General features: G+C 43.0%; 1 protein-coding gene across 15 annotated transcripts in view; it reads left to right on the forward strand.

Annotated features, from left to right (window-relative positions):
- BMPR1B (bone morphogenetic protein receptor type 1B) overlaps window positions 1-18575 on the forward strand; it is a 367640-nt gene that overhangs the window by 336293 nt on the left and 12772 nt on the right. For all 15 annotated transcript variants that reach the window (XM_053254091.1, XM_053254092.1, XM_053254094.1 and 12 more), the window contains 4 exons: window positions 4940-5036; window positions 7979-8117; window positions 10604-10796; window positions 12214-12511. In XM_053254091.1, coding sequence (XP_053110066.1) covers window positions 4940-5036; window positions 7979-8117; window positions 10604-10796; window positions 12214-12511 — 727 coding nt within the window. The remainder of the gene's footprint in view (window positions 1-4939; window positions 5037-7978; window positions 8118-10603; window positions 10797-12213; window positions 12512-18575) is intronic.

Raw genomic sequence — 18575 nt, forward strand, 5'->3', positions numbered from 1 at the left:
AGCCCCCGGAGGAAGGGGGATCTTAGTTTTCAGGAAGGAAGGGGAAAAACACACCACTAGCTCAGCTACTTCCACTATTTGTAGTTCTGAATGGCCTCTTTGCCCAATGGGTAAAATAAAAAGTCCTGACGAGAACAAGAAGCTCCTGTGCTAGTCAGGCAGACTCCTTATTTAGGAAGCAGGAAAAATAATCAGATCCCAATATAACATTGCCATTTTAAACAATAAAAAATATTACTGGAAATCCCAATGAAATGGCAGGCTGCAGGCAGATGAGAGGGGAAATTCGTCTTTACTGATTCAACAGCCTTATAAGCAGAAGTGTTGGTGCCACTGTGTCTGGCTCTCTGCCTGTATAGCCGGTGATTGAATGAACTGGGCAGTGATGATTGTGGAAAGGATAGAGTTTGATGTGTGTGCAACCCACGTCAGCCCTCTGGCTCTTGCTGCAGTAAACATGAACACTGTGAACTTGGGGAAGAGAGAGGAAAAGGTATACAACCAACTTGAAAGTTCTTCTCCTGTGCAAAACCCAGTGAAAATGAACAGGAGCACCGTTATGTTCTCGTTTAGCTCCTGCTCCTTTTGTGTGGGGCTTACACGCGAGAACTTCCCAATGGATTTCAGCCTGGACAACCATTCCATCACTTTGAAATCTGTCAGTCTTCAACTGTGACAAACTTTAGCTAAACCTTCAGCAGATTATCATGCTGAAAGTGATGCCACAAAGATTTGTGGGAAAGAACTATCCCAAAGACTTGTGCGAATCAGTATGAGGAATTTCTAGAGCATTTCTTTTGTTGATTCCTAAAGGTAAAGTGTGCTGTCAAGTCGATTTAGACTCCTGGCACCCACAGAGCCCTGTCGTTTTCTTTGGTAGAATACAGGAGCCATTGCCTCCTCCTGCGCTGTATGAGATTATGCCTTTCAGCATCTTCCTATATTGCTGCTGCCTGATTTAGTACCAGCGGGGATTTGAACCTGCAACCTTCTGCTTGTTAGTCAAGCATTTCCCCACTGTGCTACTTAAGGTGATTCCTACTCAACCTTGATTTTGAATTATTAGCCAAGCAAATAGCAATTAGTATTTTTTTTTTAAACAACCAACATTCAGCATAACAAACTGGCATATTAACCACTGTAATAAGCTGACATATTACACACTGCACATCATAAATCTTCTCAAGAATACTACTAGAATAGCATGCTATTATGGAAATTATCTCCTAAATTTTTTCTTCCATGAACAACAACTCTTCTCTCCTTCACTGAACAAGTCTTTCCCATTCTGATCCACTCCTTTCCTCTCTTTCCCCTTCACTGAAGGCAACAATGACACCTGTCTGTGAGTTGCTGAAATTACGTTAGAGTGTCATTTCTTAAAAGCTGAATACTTATCTGCCAATTTCTGTAAAATGTCAAATACTACCATTCATCTGGAGCCTATGAAGGAGCATTAATAACCTTCTGGGTATTCATTTTGTACTACCAGTGCCTCCAAGCAAAATTAAAGGGGTTGTGCCAAAATGTTCATTCTGTTTCCTTCTCAAGCTTTCTGCCGATTTCCATAGCTCTGCTTAACCCTGATTTGCAAACTGGGAATGCATTGCTGGGCACAAATCACATATAGTCTCTGGAATGTGATATAATTTCCTCTCTCATCTGTATTCTTCCTATCCTTATGAAGACAAATGGATTGTAATATTAGCCCTATTCAAGGATTATGTTATACAAGTGTACGTGTGTGTGTGTGTGTGTGTGTGTGTGTGTGTGTGTGTGTGTACTGTAACTGCATTCATTTTTAATGTGGATCTAGGTACAGGCCCCTTAAATGCATGGTACAGATAGAAGCTATACTACTGTACTATGTTCAAAATAATGTGTGGATAACTGTACCTATGTACAGATCTGTAGGAACATAGGAAGCTGCCTTATACTGAGTCAGACAGTCCATCTAGCTCAGTACTGTCTGTAGAGAATAAGCATTGACTCAGTGCAGCTCATGGGAGGAAACTATTTGCTGAGTCATCCTCACCACCACCACTCTCCAGAGGAGTCTGAGTGGGCTTCCCTGAAAAACCTTTTACTTAGATCTCCGGTAGAGTAAAATGCTACCGCCACCACCCCCTTATTGGCAGAGCCTGAACCCACTGAGCTTGGGGTGGAATATCCCAGGGAAACTCTCTGAACTTTGCTAACAAACAAAGTATGGGGAACTTAGTTCCATGTGCATAGCTGGCAAGCAATCCATGAAGACTGGTTTTGCACCAAAGGAGCACCCCCTCCCTCCCAGAGTTAACGAAACACTCTGCGAGGATTTAGAAGTAAACAAAACAAGAAAAATGTTTTATTAAAAAGGCTACAAAAATAGGTTGTTTTAAGCTTCCATTTTAGGTCACATTTAGGAACACTTAAATGGTTACAGAGCCTTTTTCAATGTCCTAGGTGGTTTAAGCATAGGCTAGTATTTCTTATTTTAGTTACGTTTGCAGATAAGCAATAATAGAACCATATCAGGGATATGCAAAGCACACACAGGGATCAGGGATATGCAAAGCACACTCACAAAGAAATAGAAATTCCTGACGCGAACTCTGATTAACCCCTGCTAACTTGGCAAAGGGGCACCTTTTAATGTGGTGATTCTCTTTCTTTAGCAGGGGGAGAGTAACTGGCCCTATTCACCCCCAGCACAGTACCTCCAGTGACTGTTGCTGGTGTCTATCTTATGTTTCTTTTAGATTGTGAGCCCTTTGGGGACAGGGATCCATCTTATTTATTTATTATTTCCCTGTGTAAACTCCACTGAGCCATTTTTGGAAGGGTGGTATAGAAATCAATCAAATAAATAAATAATAAACACTCTTTTCCTATACTAAATCCCCGAAGCCAAAAGCCCATGCTTCTTGTCCTTGAACTCACCAAACTCCTGATGAGAAGCAAGCCCCTGCAATTCTACCTTCCAAGAATCTGCAGTCCTCTGGTTGCAGCAAACTCCATTGCCGCATGTCCTCCGCGCTCCTCCAGCACAGACTTCCTTTCTTCTTCCCAGAAATCCCAGCAACAGCTCTCTAGGTCCCACCCACCTGGTGTACTGATTGGTTGAGCCCTGGAGTTCGCCAGCCTGTCATTCAAGACAAGGGTTCATTTCCTGTTAATTCTTTGGAGGGTGTGGGGACTGGTCACTTCATTGCCTACACAGACTGGCAGCAGCTTCCCCAAGGTTGCAGGCAGCAGACACTCTCAGACCCGTCTTGGAGATGCTAGGGAGGGAGCTTGGAACCTTTTGCATGCAAGCATACAGATGCTCTTCCCAGAGTAGCCCCATCCCCTGAGGGGAGTATCTTACAGTGCTCCCATTCAAATGCAAACCAGGGTGGACCCTCTTAGCAAAGGGGTCAATTCATGCTTGCTACTTTGTACACTAAGCCACCTAATGGTGCAGTGGGGAAATGACTTGACTAACAAGCTTAATGGTTCGAATCCAAGACTAACAAGCCTCATGGTTGCTGGTTCGAATCCCTGCTTATATGTTTCCCAGACTATGGGAAACACCTGTATTGGGCAGCAGTGATATAGGGAGATGCTGAAAGGCATTATCTCATACTGCGCGGGAGATGGCAATGGTAAACCCCTGCTGTATTCTACCAAAAACAACCACAGGGCTCTGTGGTCGCCGACGACACACATTACCTTACATTGTACACTGTACATTCAGTACGAGTAATGAACATAATGTGTGAATAGGGCAACTGTTTGATTTCTCATGCCGTTTCTCAGTTTTTAGTTATTTTAGCATTTTTTGCTTTAATGGGTTCTGTTTTAATTAATTTTTGTAAGCTGTTTTGGGGACTGAAGAGCAGGGACTAAGTACCTTAAAAACACATTTAATAGGAATGACCAGCAGAAATGTCTGGTTAACCATGATATAGAGCATTTGTTCCCCATCTACTTTGCCTCTTATAGCAGCCACTTCCTTCATAGGCACAAGTGGTCTCCCTGGTGGATTCTCACTTTCCAGTCTGCCCCCCCCTTCCCTCCCTGCACACACACTTGGAATGATGGCTCAGGTACAAATCTGCTGGCCTGCTGAGAATACGGAACTGTTGTGTTTCCCTGATTGCCAGTGTCTCCTTTCAAAAGGGATTTCAAAAGTGGCAGCAGCCTTGAATGTTTACGCCGCTAATGCGATAGTAGCAGGTAATGTTAGGTTAAAACATTGAACCTGATGCAAACAGGAGACACATTGTTTGTCAGCCTCTCACACGCTGGAAGGAAACGTTGTTTAGGGGCCAAAATAGAAGAGGAAACCGGAGCTTGGAAATAAAAGTGCCTAGTCGAAAGCTAAGACTCCCCCAGGAACCTTCCTGTCGCATCAGTCTGGTAAACCTGAAATGCAATAGCCCTATTCCAGGCCTGATCAGTAAGAATGGAGTTCTCTCAGCTTATGGTTTGCTCATCTTTATCTTGGAGCCAAAGTACAAGATAGTCACGCCGAAAGAGCTCTTTGTGGTCCCGGGCAAATAGAGGCATGGAGGATGCATTGGTATGTCAGTTCTAGAAATGCACGCTTGTGGTGGGGAAAGGTTGCTCCCCCACCCCTTGTAAGCATGAGCATATCCCAGAGTCTTATCTACATTGTGTTGGTGGCAAAATTTGGAAGTGGGGGGTTTGAAATGCAAACGTCCCCCAGTTCAGCAGTCCCTGAGCCATTGCAAGCCGAGTCAACCCCCTTTTGAGTTATTGCTGAATATGCTTCTGATAGTTGTTGCTGTCTTTGGGGTTTTAAAAGAATTGTTTTAATTATGTTGGTAAATGTTTCAAATGGTTGGAGAATCCTGGTATAATGTGGTTTCAATACATATATAAGATTACAGTCATTGTTGATCTGCTAAAGCATTTTGTGTTTTTGTTTTGTTTTGTTTTGTTTTAATTCAAGATTTTGCAGAAGGAAATCTTCACCACAAAGCTTTACTGATTTCAGTGACTGTCTGTAGCATACTTCTGGTGCTGATCATCATATTCTGCTACTTCAGGTAGGATTCCATTTACTGTTTCTTTCGGCCATCAGTCTTGTATGTTTACAGATAAAATAGAAGGAGGAGTGAATGTGAAGCTGATGGGCAGCATCCAGACCAGTGCTGTGCCAGGCAGCCGTTCAGTTTCCAGACTTCCACTGTGCTGTCACTTGAGCGGAAAAAGGAGCAAGGCAGCCATCTCAGGAGGCAGACTCTTGTGGTGAAGGGGTTCCTGCCTCTGCTCCACCATGTCTGAATACAGAAGCTGTGCTTCAACCATGCCTTACAAACCAGGATGCAAAACTGTGATGTAATCAGTGTTCCCTGTAAATACTGATTACATCACAGTTTTGCATCCTGGTTTGTAAGGCATGGTTGAAGCACAGATCACCAAATAATGTTGACTACCACTTCCATGATCCCCAGCCAAAGGCCACATCGTTTGTGGGGTGGTTGGCACCCTATGTGCACTACACCACAACCTGCTCTGGGCCACCCTGGTGCCCCACAAGTGGAGTTATGGGGCTGCTGAAATTCCCTATTATTCCATATGGGGGGGAGCTTAGAGACACACAAACTTCAGAAAAAAATTAAAAATCACCCCTTTCACCAATTTTTTTGAAATCTGGGTGGTAGCAGGCACCCATTGGGGCACTACCACTCTTCTGCCCCCCAAACCCCCTTTCTGCCCCAAATCTGCCACAAAGACATGCCAACTTAATTTTTTTTTAATTTTAAAAAAAACCAAAAACCACCCCTTTGCCCAATTTCTTTGAAATATGGGTGGTGGCTTCCTTGCACCCATTGGGCACTACCACCCATCACAACCTGCTCTGGGCCACCCTGGTGCCCCCCACGTGAAGTTATAAGGCTGCTGAAATCCCCGTGGGGAAAAGTTTAAAGTCCTTTGTTCAATTTATTTGAAATTTGGGTGGTAGCTTCCACCCATTGGGCACTACCACCCACCCTATTTTGGCCACAAAATGGAGGCCTGAATCTCTGAATCTTTTGGGTCCGAATCTGGGGTGATTTGTTTTGTACCCGAATCTGGGCAATTGAGCACAGGGGTGATTTGTTTTGTCCACAAATCATCCGAATCAGCCAGATTTGGGTACAAATCATTTTATACCCGAACTGTTTTGCACATCCCTATTAATTATACCTAAGTCCGTCCAGTGGGGTGTGTGGACCCTTGTAGCTTGACTGATGTTGAGAGACCTCTATCCTCCAGGACAAGTGGAAAGGCAGAAGCGGGGAACCAGATGCCACATGAGGCAAAATCCAAAGGGGATCTGATCTCGGGAGACCAATGTCTCGCAGACAAGCATGCTGCGCCGATTGGGCATGGGAAAAGGGCTGGTCTGGAGGCAACAAGTGGGACAGGAACAAGAGTCTGGGCAAGGCAAGATGGAGTAGTCAATGCGCAAATGCATGAACATGCAGCTGGTGAATCCAAAGAAGAGAGACACTGATTGATTTGTTTTGACTAGAAATAGACAGCATCTTGGCCTGAGACCGAATGCTGACCACACCTTTCTGTTGACAAGGTGTACAATAGGGATAGACCAAAGAATATATCTTTGTTCTGTTCAACTTTGCTGGGTGTGCTCAGTCAGCACAAAAAGGTGAATAGGTTTGAGAAACCTTTGTGGGATGAAATGAAATGGGAGCATCAGAGCTTATTTCATGTTTTGAGAAAAGACCTTGAGAATGCCTAGGAATCTTTTAACAAGCTTGCTTCCTGTGCCCCGAGCCAGCCATTAAAACTTTGTTAGAGGAGGAGATGAGCCCATTACCTCTTATCTGACTTCTCCCTGTGAAGGTGATAATATTGAACTGCTCCAATATGCCAGCATAGGGGGAGAATATTTGGCTAGTTCTTTAGAAGAATAACGCTTAATAGGGATGTGCACGAACTGTCCGTGTACTCCCAGGAGGGCGGGGGGGGGAGTTGTTTAAGGGACAGGGAAGGCATTGCTTACATGTCCATCCCAGCCCCACCGCTTTCCCCCCACCAGTGCTCTCCAAAAAAGTGGGTGCTGTTTTAGCTAAGATCAGCATTGTCACGCTCATGGCACATCCTCATGGCAAGCATGTGCGTCGGTCATGAGCGTGATGACGCTGTTCGTGGCTGCAACCCAGTGCGCCTGCTGTTTTGGAGAGCACCAGTGGGGGGAAAGCGGCAGGTCAGGGATGGACATGTAAGTCGCGCCTTCCCTGTTCCTTAAAGCAACCCCTCCCACCCTTCGAACCATTTTGATAGTCATCGAATTGAACCATTTCGGCACTCCAGGAAGGGAGCGCCGAACTGGTTCGTGCACATCACTGGCACTTAATTAACTTGGGTCTACTCTGGCTTCCTCACCTGGATTGGAAACAGGGAGATGAGCAGAGGGATAGTCCTCCTGCAGTCGTGGGTTAAACTTCACCTAGAGCCACCTTTCCCCCAAGCTACGTGCCAGGTGACATACCCGATGAGTTAGCTCATGTGAACTGAATGGTGATCCCATGATCCCATGAGTTCTGAAAGGCAAAATTGGAAACGACAGGCCTGTAGCTCCAAACCTGGTGTAGGGGTCCTCCTAGGAACCCCCAAACAGGCTGTCTCGGTAGCATAGGACTTTATAATAAAGTGATCAACTGTACAAAAATATGTGTTTAAAAAAATAACCAATCCAGAATTTTCATTCTGAATTTGGGTGAGGGTAGGATACTGTATAGGGTTTGTAATTTTGCACATCTCATTGAAATGGATGGAGCTGAGTTGAAGTTAACTTAAATGAAAGTAGTGCTTTGTTCACTGAAGCTGCTGAAAATAGACTAGAAACCTTAAAAGTTTTAGGGAGTTTTAGAACACGACTCTAATGGGTAAATTAAACAGACCCAAATAGTGCTTTTTGCCTAATCTCCGACCACCCAGTTGAAGAATCACCCATGTTTATTTTCATATAAATCTGCAGGTATAAAAGGCAAGAAAGCAGACCTCATTACAGCATCGGGCTAGAACAAGACGAGACTTACATCCCACCTGGAGAATCCTTGAAAGACCTCATTGAACAGTCTCAGAGCTCAGGAAGTGGTTCTGGGCTCCCTCTGCTGGTAAGAAAAGAGTACTTAGACAGAATAATATTTTCGGTACAGCTATCACTACCTACACCAGGGATTCTCAACGTTGGGTCCCCAGATGTTTTTGGACTTCAAATCCCATAATCTCCAACCAAAGGCCACTGGGGCTAGGGATTATGGGAGTTTAAGTCCAATAACATCTGAGGACCCAACGATGAGAATCCCTGACCTACACCATACTGCCTACAACATTTTAAAAGGTATTAATTTTTGATGTTTCTTAAAGGTGAAGACTGTATTATTTAGGAAAGCCTTGGGCAGGTTTTATTTGAAGACAGCTTTGGGGTTTTGTCCATTTTGTGCTTCAGCTTTTTCCTTTAATTTGCATCTGTATTTCATTTTTTAAAAACTTTTAAATTGGTTTTTAATATTTGTAAGGTACCTTGAATGTAAAAGGGTTAAAATCTCTTAAATAAATGTCTTAGTTCTAAGCATTGTGGCTTCTACAGCTTACTGTATCCAAACCAGAAAGTGAATAAGGGCAAACAGACGGGCTTCCTTTTGAGTGGCCTTTGCCACTCAAGAATTCCAATGTTGCTCTTGCATTGTAAGGCTGTAGCACTACTCAATAAACAATGGTAGTGCTATTCAAGCTTCTTATACACAAGGAATGATTGTGTGTTATTTTGTTTGCTGAAGAACCTTTGCACATTAGCTATGGAATTGCTTTGCATTGCAAAGGATTCTGGGATGTTTTAAGAACATAACATGCAAGAAGAAGAAATCTGACTAAAGGTCCTTCTAGTCCAGCATTGTGCTTCCCAGCATGGCTAGCAAGATGCCCTGGGAAGCCCACAAGCAGGGCATGAAAGCAATGACTTTCCCTCCCATTTCTCCCCAGCTACTGGTATTCAGTTACATATTTACCTCTAAACCTTGAGGTTGCATGTAGGCATTATGATTAGCCACTACTGATGGACCTCTTGTTGTCTGTGAATTTGTCTAATCCCATTTGAAAGCCATCTAAGCTAGCGCCATCACCACATCTTGTAGCAGCAGATGCCGTAAATTAAGTATGTATCATTTGAAGAAGGTACTTCTAGAGTGTATTCTTATCAATTGCAGAAAACCAGCCAGAGCTGTTTGTCAAAACTATTGCACCATGTGAGCAAAGAAAGTGCCCAGTGCTCCCTTGCAGCAGCACCTTAGGGGACAACTCGAGTAATTACAGGCAAACTGTCTTTCAGGCAGTTTCGCCACTTTAAACCAGTCATCTCAACAAGCAACCTCTCATACAAAATCTCAGGAACCCCAGATTCCATTTTCTCCTTTTCTTTAAAAAAAAGTTTGAAATCACAGAACTTTGCTTGTGGATATCTAATTTTCATAGCTGCATGATCCCTCTCTGCTTGATATCTAAAAGATGCACCATTTGCTGAGCTGTGGCCCAACATCTTGAGAGAGGAACCAGCGTGGTGTAGTGGTTAGAGTGCTGGACTAGGACCAGGGAGACCCAGGTTCAAATCCCCATTCAGCCATGAGACTAGCTGGGTGACTCTGGGCCAGTCACTTCTTTCTCAGCCCAACCTACTTCATAGGGTTGTTGTGAGGAGAAACTGAAGTATGTAGTACACCACTCTGGGCTCCTTGGAGGAAGAGTGGGATATAAATGTAAATAAATAAAATAAAATAATCAATCAATCTTTATTACGGTCATAGACCAGCACAGGTTATAAAACAGTAATACTGTACAATAAATGCTATATAAAAGGGGGGAAATGTTACAGTATTATGGAGAATAAGATTGATATAGCAGATAAGGCTGAGAAGATTGATTGATTGAAAATAAAATAATAAATCATCTTAAAACTTGGGCTGTCCATCTTTTGAAGGCTGGTTATCTCTCTTTAGTTCCACTGATGCATTGATTAATTAGAAAATAATTATCTGTGTCTTAATACATCTGCTACTTGCTGTTCACTCATTATGTTCAGCGCTCCTACAAGTATACAGTGCACACATGTATAGTTGTCCACACATTATGTTGAACAGGTGCCGCACTACCTGCCCTGTCTGTACACAGCACTTGAGGGGCCAGTATCCAGGTTCACTTTTTAAATGAACGCAGATAGCGTCATTCACACAACAGCAAGTACAAGTGTACAGAAATCTGTATACTCGTACAATATAATGTCTGAATAGGGCTTCTGGAGATTTTTCCTGAAAATAAACATATTTCCTAACAAATGAAGTTGTGGTACTTTCCCCTTTATAACAATCAGATTGATAAAACAGTTCAGAAGTGCCATTGCAATCAGTTTGACTTATGCTTGAATAACTGTTTATGGGACAGCAACCGCAGATTGCATAAGGTCAAACTGACCTTAAAGACCATTTATCAAATATTGGGCTCCCTCTGGTGGTAAATTCCAAACCTTGAGGATGGTTCCAAACTACAGATATAAAGAGTGTTTATTCAGGCAGTGCTTATGCTAATGCTATGACTTTGCACCCAACAGGTACAAAGGACTATAGCAAAGCAGATCCAGATGGTGAAGCAGATTGGTAAAGGTCGCTATGGAGAGGTCTGGATGGGGAAGTGGCGAGGAGAAAAGGTGGCTGTCAAAGTTTTCTTCACCACAGAGGAAGCTAGTTGGTTCCGAGAGACAGAAATCTATCAGACTGTCCTGATGAGGCATGAAAACATTTTGGGTGAGTTGTATTGACTATGAATAAAGTTTCACATGACTCAAACTCCCTCATATTGTATTCCTTGCTGTGTTTAATCAAAAATTCTTTGCAAGTTGTACCAAAAGGTTATGAATGTCTGCATGATATATCAACCTGGTTTCTTCTTAGGCTTGCTTGCTGCTTAGACCTTTCCTAAGGAAATGGAAAAGGCATATTTGGACAGCCTATTTGCTTCAGTTAAACCAAAACTGCAATTTTGGTTTATTTTCATTCATTCATTCATTCATTCATTCATTCATTCATTCAATTTATATACCACCCTTCGTAAAGTTGCTCAGGGAGGTTTACATTAAAATAAAAAACATGTAATAAAACAAAATAAAAAAACACGTTTAGACCAGATGAAAATTAAAACTAGATATCATTAAAAGTCAGGCTAAAAAGATGGATCTTTAAGGCTCTCCTGAATCTACAACATCCATATTGTGGATGTGAATGTAGAAAGCTCCAAAATTTTCTTCCCTGAATGAGGGTGCATGTTTTGGGCTTCCCCATGTGAACACTATTTATTATTTCCCCCCTTTCCAAAGGCAATTAATCAAAACTCAGGTACTCACAGTTCGTAGAATTATGGCATCCTAATTTTAACAGAGGCGTGCTAACTCTGATTGTACATGTGGTGCAGCTTTCTGTACTAGAGCTCAAGTTAAATTTGAATTACAAAACAGCAAATTTTGGACTTACAAATATTTGAATACTGAACCCTTGCATATGACTTTCTTCCTACATTGTAATTTCTTCAATTCTAGTTTCAAGTAAAGGGTTAGGGAAACAGGAATCAAGCACTCAAGTTTGTATCCTTGTTCATAGAATATATTAATCTGCCTACTTGAATTTATTACCCACTCTGACTGAATTTCAGTTTCAATGACAAAATTAAAATTGCTGCTCAAAATGCTTGAGCAAAATACAAATATCAGACTCCTTAAATGAGATCTAAAATTGAATATTGTGAAAATCCACCACCTTTCTTGGATTTGTCAGCTATGCCAGATTTCTGATTTGGACGATATTTTAGTTTGGTCATTTTCTTGTAGTCCTCAAGGGCTATAATGAAATCAATGCCCCTAATGCCAGGATTTGCTTGGTACTCTGATTCAGCCACAGAGAAATCACCCAGTGAGCATAATCTTCCCTATTTAGCACAGTGTTGATGGAAGTGCTATATCTGCAAAAGAATATGCAGCTGTCATGCAAGTTGTTTAAGGTGCTTCTGACGTTGAGGTCTTTAATGTGTAGTGCAACTGAAATAAACTTAGAATAACAAAGTAAGTTAACTTAATTACTTACTCAGCAAATTAAGTTGAAGTTGTAGCTTCCAATTTGTGTGTGTGTGTGTGTGTGTGTTTTAAAATATTGCCTTCCTTCTTCCTTGTAGGGTTTATTGCTGCAGATATTAAAGGCACAGGGTCTTGGACTCAGCTCTATCTTATCACAGACTACCATGAGAATGGATCCCTGTATGACTACCTGAAATCCACCACCTTAGATACAAAAGCCATGCTAAAGCTGGCATATTCATCAGTCAGTGGACTGTGTCACTTGCACACCGAGATCTTCAGCACTCAAGGCAAACCAGCTATTGCTCACCGAGACCTCAAAAGTAAAAACATCCTGGTGAAAAAAAATGGAACCTGTTGTATAGCAGACCTTGGTCTAGCAGTTAAGTTTATCAGGTGAATAAAATCAGGTACATTTCTTTGTACCAGGTTTCTGAACTTGAATATCATAAGTGGCTCTTATCGCGCACCCCCCACCTGGGGGGGGGCACATTTTATTTGTTTTTTATATTGTGATATGCACCACCTTGAACATAGTTGGGAATATATAAATATTGTAAATATATAAAAACTATATTCATCTTTTAAATAAATAAGTGGGTTTGAGATTGGGCCTGGAGGTGACACACTCAGGGTTGTTACAGAAGAAAAAGGGTTGAAATCATGGCCATGCTGGACTAGCAATAATTGGAAATATTCATATAGCCCCGAGGAAGTTTTATTCATGCTCATTTAGAACTGATTTATTATTTTGAATGTACATAGGCAGCTATCTTATATGGCATCAGACCATTGGTCCATCTGACTATTTAATACTAACTTGTATTTTCTACAAACTCTCAGCGGCTTCTCCAGGGTTTCAGCTAGGAGGCTTTCCCAGCCCCACCTGGAGATGCCAGGGGGTGAACCTGGAACCTTCAGATGCTGTTCCACAGAACATAAGAACAGCCCTGCTGGATCAGGCCCAAGGCCCATCTAGTCCAGCATCCTGTTTCACACAGTGGCTCACTAGATGCCACTGGAAGCCTACAGGCAGGAGTTGAGGGCATGCCCTTTCTCCTGCTGTTACTCCCCTGCAACTGGTACTCAGAGGCATCCTGCCTTTGAGGCTGGAGGTGGCCTACTCTGACTAGTAGCCATTGATTTACCTCTCCTCCATGAAGTTATCCAAACCCCTCTTAAAGCCATCCAGGTTGTTGGCTGTCACCACATCTTGTGGCAGAGAATTCCACAAGTTGAATATGTGTTGTGTGAAACAATACTTCTGTTTGCTGGTTCTAAATTTCCTGGCAATCAATTTCATGGGATGACCCCTGGTTCTAGTATTATGTGAGGGAGAAGAATTTTTCTCTGTCCACTTTCTCCACACCATGCATGATTTTATAGACCTCTATCATGTCTCTGCGCAGTAGTCTTTTTTCTAAACTAAATAGCCCCAGCTGTTGTAGCCTTGCCACATAAGAAAGATGCTCTAGGCCCCTGATAATCTTGGTTGCCCTCTTCTGCACCTTTCCCAGTTCTACAATGTCCTTCTTTAGATGTGGTGACCAGAATTGTATGCAGTGCTCCAGGTGTGGCCACACCATAATTTTGTATAAGGGCATTATAATATTAGCAGTTTTATTTTCATTCCCCCTCCTAATGATCCCTAGCATGGAATTGGCCTTTTTCACAGCTGCTGCACATTGAGTCGACACTTCCAACCAGCTGTCCACCACGACCTCAGGATCCCTCTCCTGCTCATTCACCGACAGCTCAGATCCCATCAGTGTTTTGGGGTTTTTTCGTCCCAATGTGCATCACTTCACACTTGCCAACATTGAACTGCATTTGCCATTTTGTCACCCACTCCCCCAGTTTGGAGAGATCCTTTTGGAGCTCCTCACAATCCATTTTGGATTTCACTACCCGAAAGAGTTTGGTATCATCTGCAAATATGGCCACCTTGCTGCTTACCCCTACGTCTAGATAATTTATGAATAAATTAAAAAGCACCAGTCCCAGTACAGATCCCTGGGGGACTCCACTTCTTACTTCCCTCCATTGTGAAAACTCTCCATTTATACCTACCCTCTGTTGCCTGTCCTTCAACCAGTTACCAATCCACACATGTACTTGTCGCCTTATCCCATGACTGCTAGGTTTTCTCAGGAGTCTTTGATGAGCAACTTTGTCAAAAGCTTTTTGGAAGTCCAGCTATACTATGTCAGCACACTTGTTGACACTCTCAAAGAACTCCAAAAGGTTTGTGAGGCAAGATTGACCTTTGCAGAAGCCATGCTGGTTCTCTCCCAGCAAGTCCTGTTCTTCTGTTTGCTTTACAATTTTATCCTTGAGGATGCTTTCCACCAATTTGCCTAGAACTGACGTTAAGCTACTCAGCCTGTAATTTCCCAGATCGCCCCTGGATCCCTTTTTTAAAATCAGTGTAATATTGGCTGCTTTCCAGTCCTCCGGTACAGAGCCTGCCTAATTGCAGGGATAAGTTCTATATTTTAGCCAAGAGGTCAGCAATTTCATATTTGAGTTCTTTGAGGACTCTTGGATGAATGCCATCCATTCCTGGCGATTTGCTAGTTTTCACTTTTTCCAGACAGTTTAGAACATCTTCTCTTGTCACTTCTGTCTGACTCAGTTCTTTAGCCTCCATCCACAAAAAGCCTGGTTCAGGAACAGGTATATGCTCAGTATCCTGTGCCATGAAGACAGATGCAAAGAACTCATTTAGCATCTCTGCAACCTCATATCCTCCTTAATAATCCCTTTCACTCCCTCATTGTCTAATCGTCCAACCGCCTCCCTGGCAGATTTCCTGCATCTGATGTATTTAAAGAAGTTTTGTTATTCCCCTTGATGCTTTTAGCTAAATGTTCCTCAAACTCTCTTTTTGCCTCCCTTATTGTCACCTTGCATTTCTTATGCAAGCGTTTGTGTTCCTTTCTGTTCTCTTCATTTGGGCAGACCTTCCAATTTCAGAAGGAAGTCTTCTTCCCTTTTATGGCTTCCTTGACATTACCTGTTAGCCATGCTGGCATCCTCCTGGACTTAGTGGTACCTTTCCTCCTTTTGGGTATACAGTCTAACTGGGCTTCTAGTATGGTGGTTTTGAGTAAACTCCATGCATTCTGGAGTGAAGTGACTCTTCTGATTTTCCCTTTCAGCTTTCTTTTCACCATACTCCTCATTTTGGAGAAGTTTGCTCTTCTGAAATTCAAAGTGTCTGTGTTAGACCTCCTTGGTTATTCACTCCCCACATGTATGCCGAGTTTGATCGCACTATGGTCACTGTTCCCTAAAGGGTCAATGACACTGACATCCCACACCAGGTCTTGAGTGCCACTCAGACTTAAGTCTAAGGTTGCCTTCTCTCTGGTTGGTTCCAAGGCCAACTGTTCTAGGGCACAGTCATTCAGCGTATCTAGAAATTCGACCTTTTTGTCTTACCTGACAGTGAATTTACCTAGTCTATGTATGGGTAATTGAAGCCACCCATTATTACTGCCACGCCTCTCCTTGAAGCCTCCCTGATTTCCTCCTGCAACTCCCGGTCACTGTCAGCTTTTTGATTCAGAGGGTGATAGTACGTCCCCAGAACTATGATCCTATCCCCTAAGGGGAATATTTTACAGTGCTCATGTGTGATCTCCCATTCAAATGCAAACCAAGGCAGACCCTGCTTTTCATGTCACTATCAGAAGACCAGCACTAGTTCTCCAGAGAGAGACAATATTATTTTAAGGCGCCATGAACCCATAAGCTTGAAATTGCTCTAAGCTACCCTAAGCCCTTGGAAACAAAAACTCCTCCTCCTCCTCCTCAATAATGATGATGATGATGATGATGATGATGTAGATAGATAGATAGATAGATAATTCTGCAGTGCCAAAAGAACTTAAACACCATCTCAACAGCTTGGGCATCAATAAAATTACAACACATCAACTACAGAAGGCCACACTACTTGGGACAGCATGAATAGCACAATGATAATCTTTAATTTTTCTTTAGTTATCCTAGACCCTTGGAAAGGGCTCTCTAATTAATGTACCAAATCCAGTCAATAACGTCTGGTAGACTGTGTGTAAATAGCATCATCATCAATCATCATCATCATCAACCTATAATGTCCTGAGCTCTGTCCATAGATTAAAAAACCAGCACAGCCAGGCCCTGCCTACAGGCCTACAATCTAATAGAAACAATACAAAAGGAATGAGGAGAAAAGAAGAAAATAAGCAAATTCAAGTACCAATTGTTACATAAATTTACACTTAACTGCTGCTGTAATGATCAAATGGAATAGCCACTGAGGGGGTAGTTGTGGGAGGGAAAGAACCAAATGACTGTTAGTCCATGAGCTGACAGAGGGGTGTTATGGTCTTGCCCCTCTCTAGATGAATGAGTGAAATGGCTGTGGATGAAGGCAGTTCTGGGATTAGAAAATAATAGTGATGTGCACAGACCAGTCCAGATGCCGTTCTACAGGCCTCCGGAGGCGGAGCGGTCCGATCTTGGGGCGGTTTGAACGCCGGGGTGGGGGTGTACTTATCCCTCCTGCCGCTTTCCCCCCGCTGCTGCATGTTTTTTTGGTAAGCATTTGGGGTGGCAGGATTCCTCACTGCCACCCCTTCCCCCTCTCAGCAGCAAAAGGCTTCAGAAAGCCTTTTGTGCGTGTGCATTTCATGCCCCACGTTGCCAGATTGGCTGTTTAAAAGCCAAATTCTGGGTTACAGCTCCTATTTCACATGAGTATACCCCTCAAATCTGCACGCACACAAAAGGCTTTCTGAAGCCTTTTGCTACCGAGAGGGGGAAGGGGCGGCAGGGAGGTATCCTGCCGCCCCAAATGCTTACCAAAAAACCGCACACCGGCGGGAGGAGTAAGTACATCCTCGCCCCACCCTTAAAAGAACCCCCACCCCAGTGCCAGACCGCAGCTCTGTGGTTCTGTGCACATCCCTAGAAAATAATGATAATAAATCAAAGGCAGCTCAGTATTATTATCCCCATATTATGGCCTGGGGTATTTAAGAGGACACCGTCAACATGAGCCCCACTGCCTGTTAAGGACATCTAGAAAGGTCCGCCTACAGCTTCTGCCAGCTTGTCTGGCCATGATCCATGGTCAGGCCTTCTCTATAGGGGCCCTGGGCTCTGGATCCCTGCTTGAATAAGAGGTTTAACATCTCTGGTGGCTTTACTGAAGGTCTTGAAAACACACCTGTTTAACCAGACTTTTGGTTGAGGTTTTACACTGTTCTGATAATTGTTTCGATATATTTGTTTTGATTTGTTTTCTTTGTAAACTGCCATGAGATCCTTTAATTTGGTGGTATAAAAATGCAATAAATAAATTGTGGAAAGGGATGAGGCTGACAGCAGCTTGTCTGTGGCGGCCTAGTACCATATTTACCCAAATGAAAGACAACTCTGAATTTAAAATTATCCCCTTAAAAACACACACACAACCCAAAACCTAGAGGTTAAATACAGGTAAATAAAAGGACTCTGAATTTAAGACAACCCCCCCCCCCGATTTCTGACATTAAAGAACTCGGGGGAGGGGGACCTAGTCTTGGATTTAGGTAAATACAATAAATTCACACCCAGGGCTGGAACTGAACCCAGAACTTCCTGATTCACAGATCAGTATCCCAGCTTTTATATCACACCAGGTCTCAGCTTGGCATTTAAGGGAAGATCATCTGTGCTAACTCAGCTTTCATTAAGCAATTGATGAGAAAACCAACTGGTCTAATCAATTAAAAAGGAAGAGAAGGTAGGGTGCTGTCAGTCACAGTTTAGATAATGAGCAGGGAAGTCAGGTTAATTTCACTTTCTTATAGCTAACTCACTTTTTACTTCTGTCTGAATGTTGTCTACACATGGCCTGGTTTGTATAAATAGCACCTCACATAATTCTGTCTGAGGTACAAGAGCACAGAAGACTACTCAAAAGTTCTTGTGTGTATGTTTTAAATAGAAGAGATAGAAGGCAACAAAGGGCTGTGGTAAAGATGGGAGAGATCCAAGAGGCCTCTCTGGTGGGCAGTGACACTCTGGGTATCATTTCCCACCATTCCCTGCTGCATTACGTATGTTGCAACTGTAGTCCAGCTTCCTCATCCATGGTGGGAAATTATATTCAGAGCATCATTTCCTACCAGAGAAGAGGCCCTGCGCTCTTGTCTTCACCAAATCCCTCCACTAGTTTTCCACTGCCCCTTCCTTCAAGGTAAGCCTTTTAAACTTGAGAATGGCTAGCAGGCTGTGAAGGGAAAGGCTGGGTGCGAGCAGAATTGAAGTGGAGCCTGCCTGGCGAGGGGCCGAGGTCTGTGCTCGACTGGATTCTGTTCATTGTAAAATTGAGGAGAGGTGCTTTCCTAGTCCAGCATTCCTGCTTCCAATTCCCACCCCATGCCTAGAATTTGATGTGCCCTAGCCTTTTTGGTGTCCTTCA

Source organism: Hemicordylus capensis, chromosome 5 (genome assembly GCF_027244095.1).
Source record: "Hemicordylus capensis ecotype Gifberg chromosome 5, rHemCap1.1.pri, whole genome shotgun sequence".
In the NCBI taxonomy this organism is placed as follows: domain Eukaryota; kingdom Metazoa; phylum Chordata; class Lepidosauria; order Squamata; family Cordylidae; genus Hemicordylus; species Hemicordylus capensis.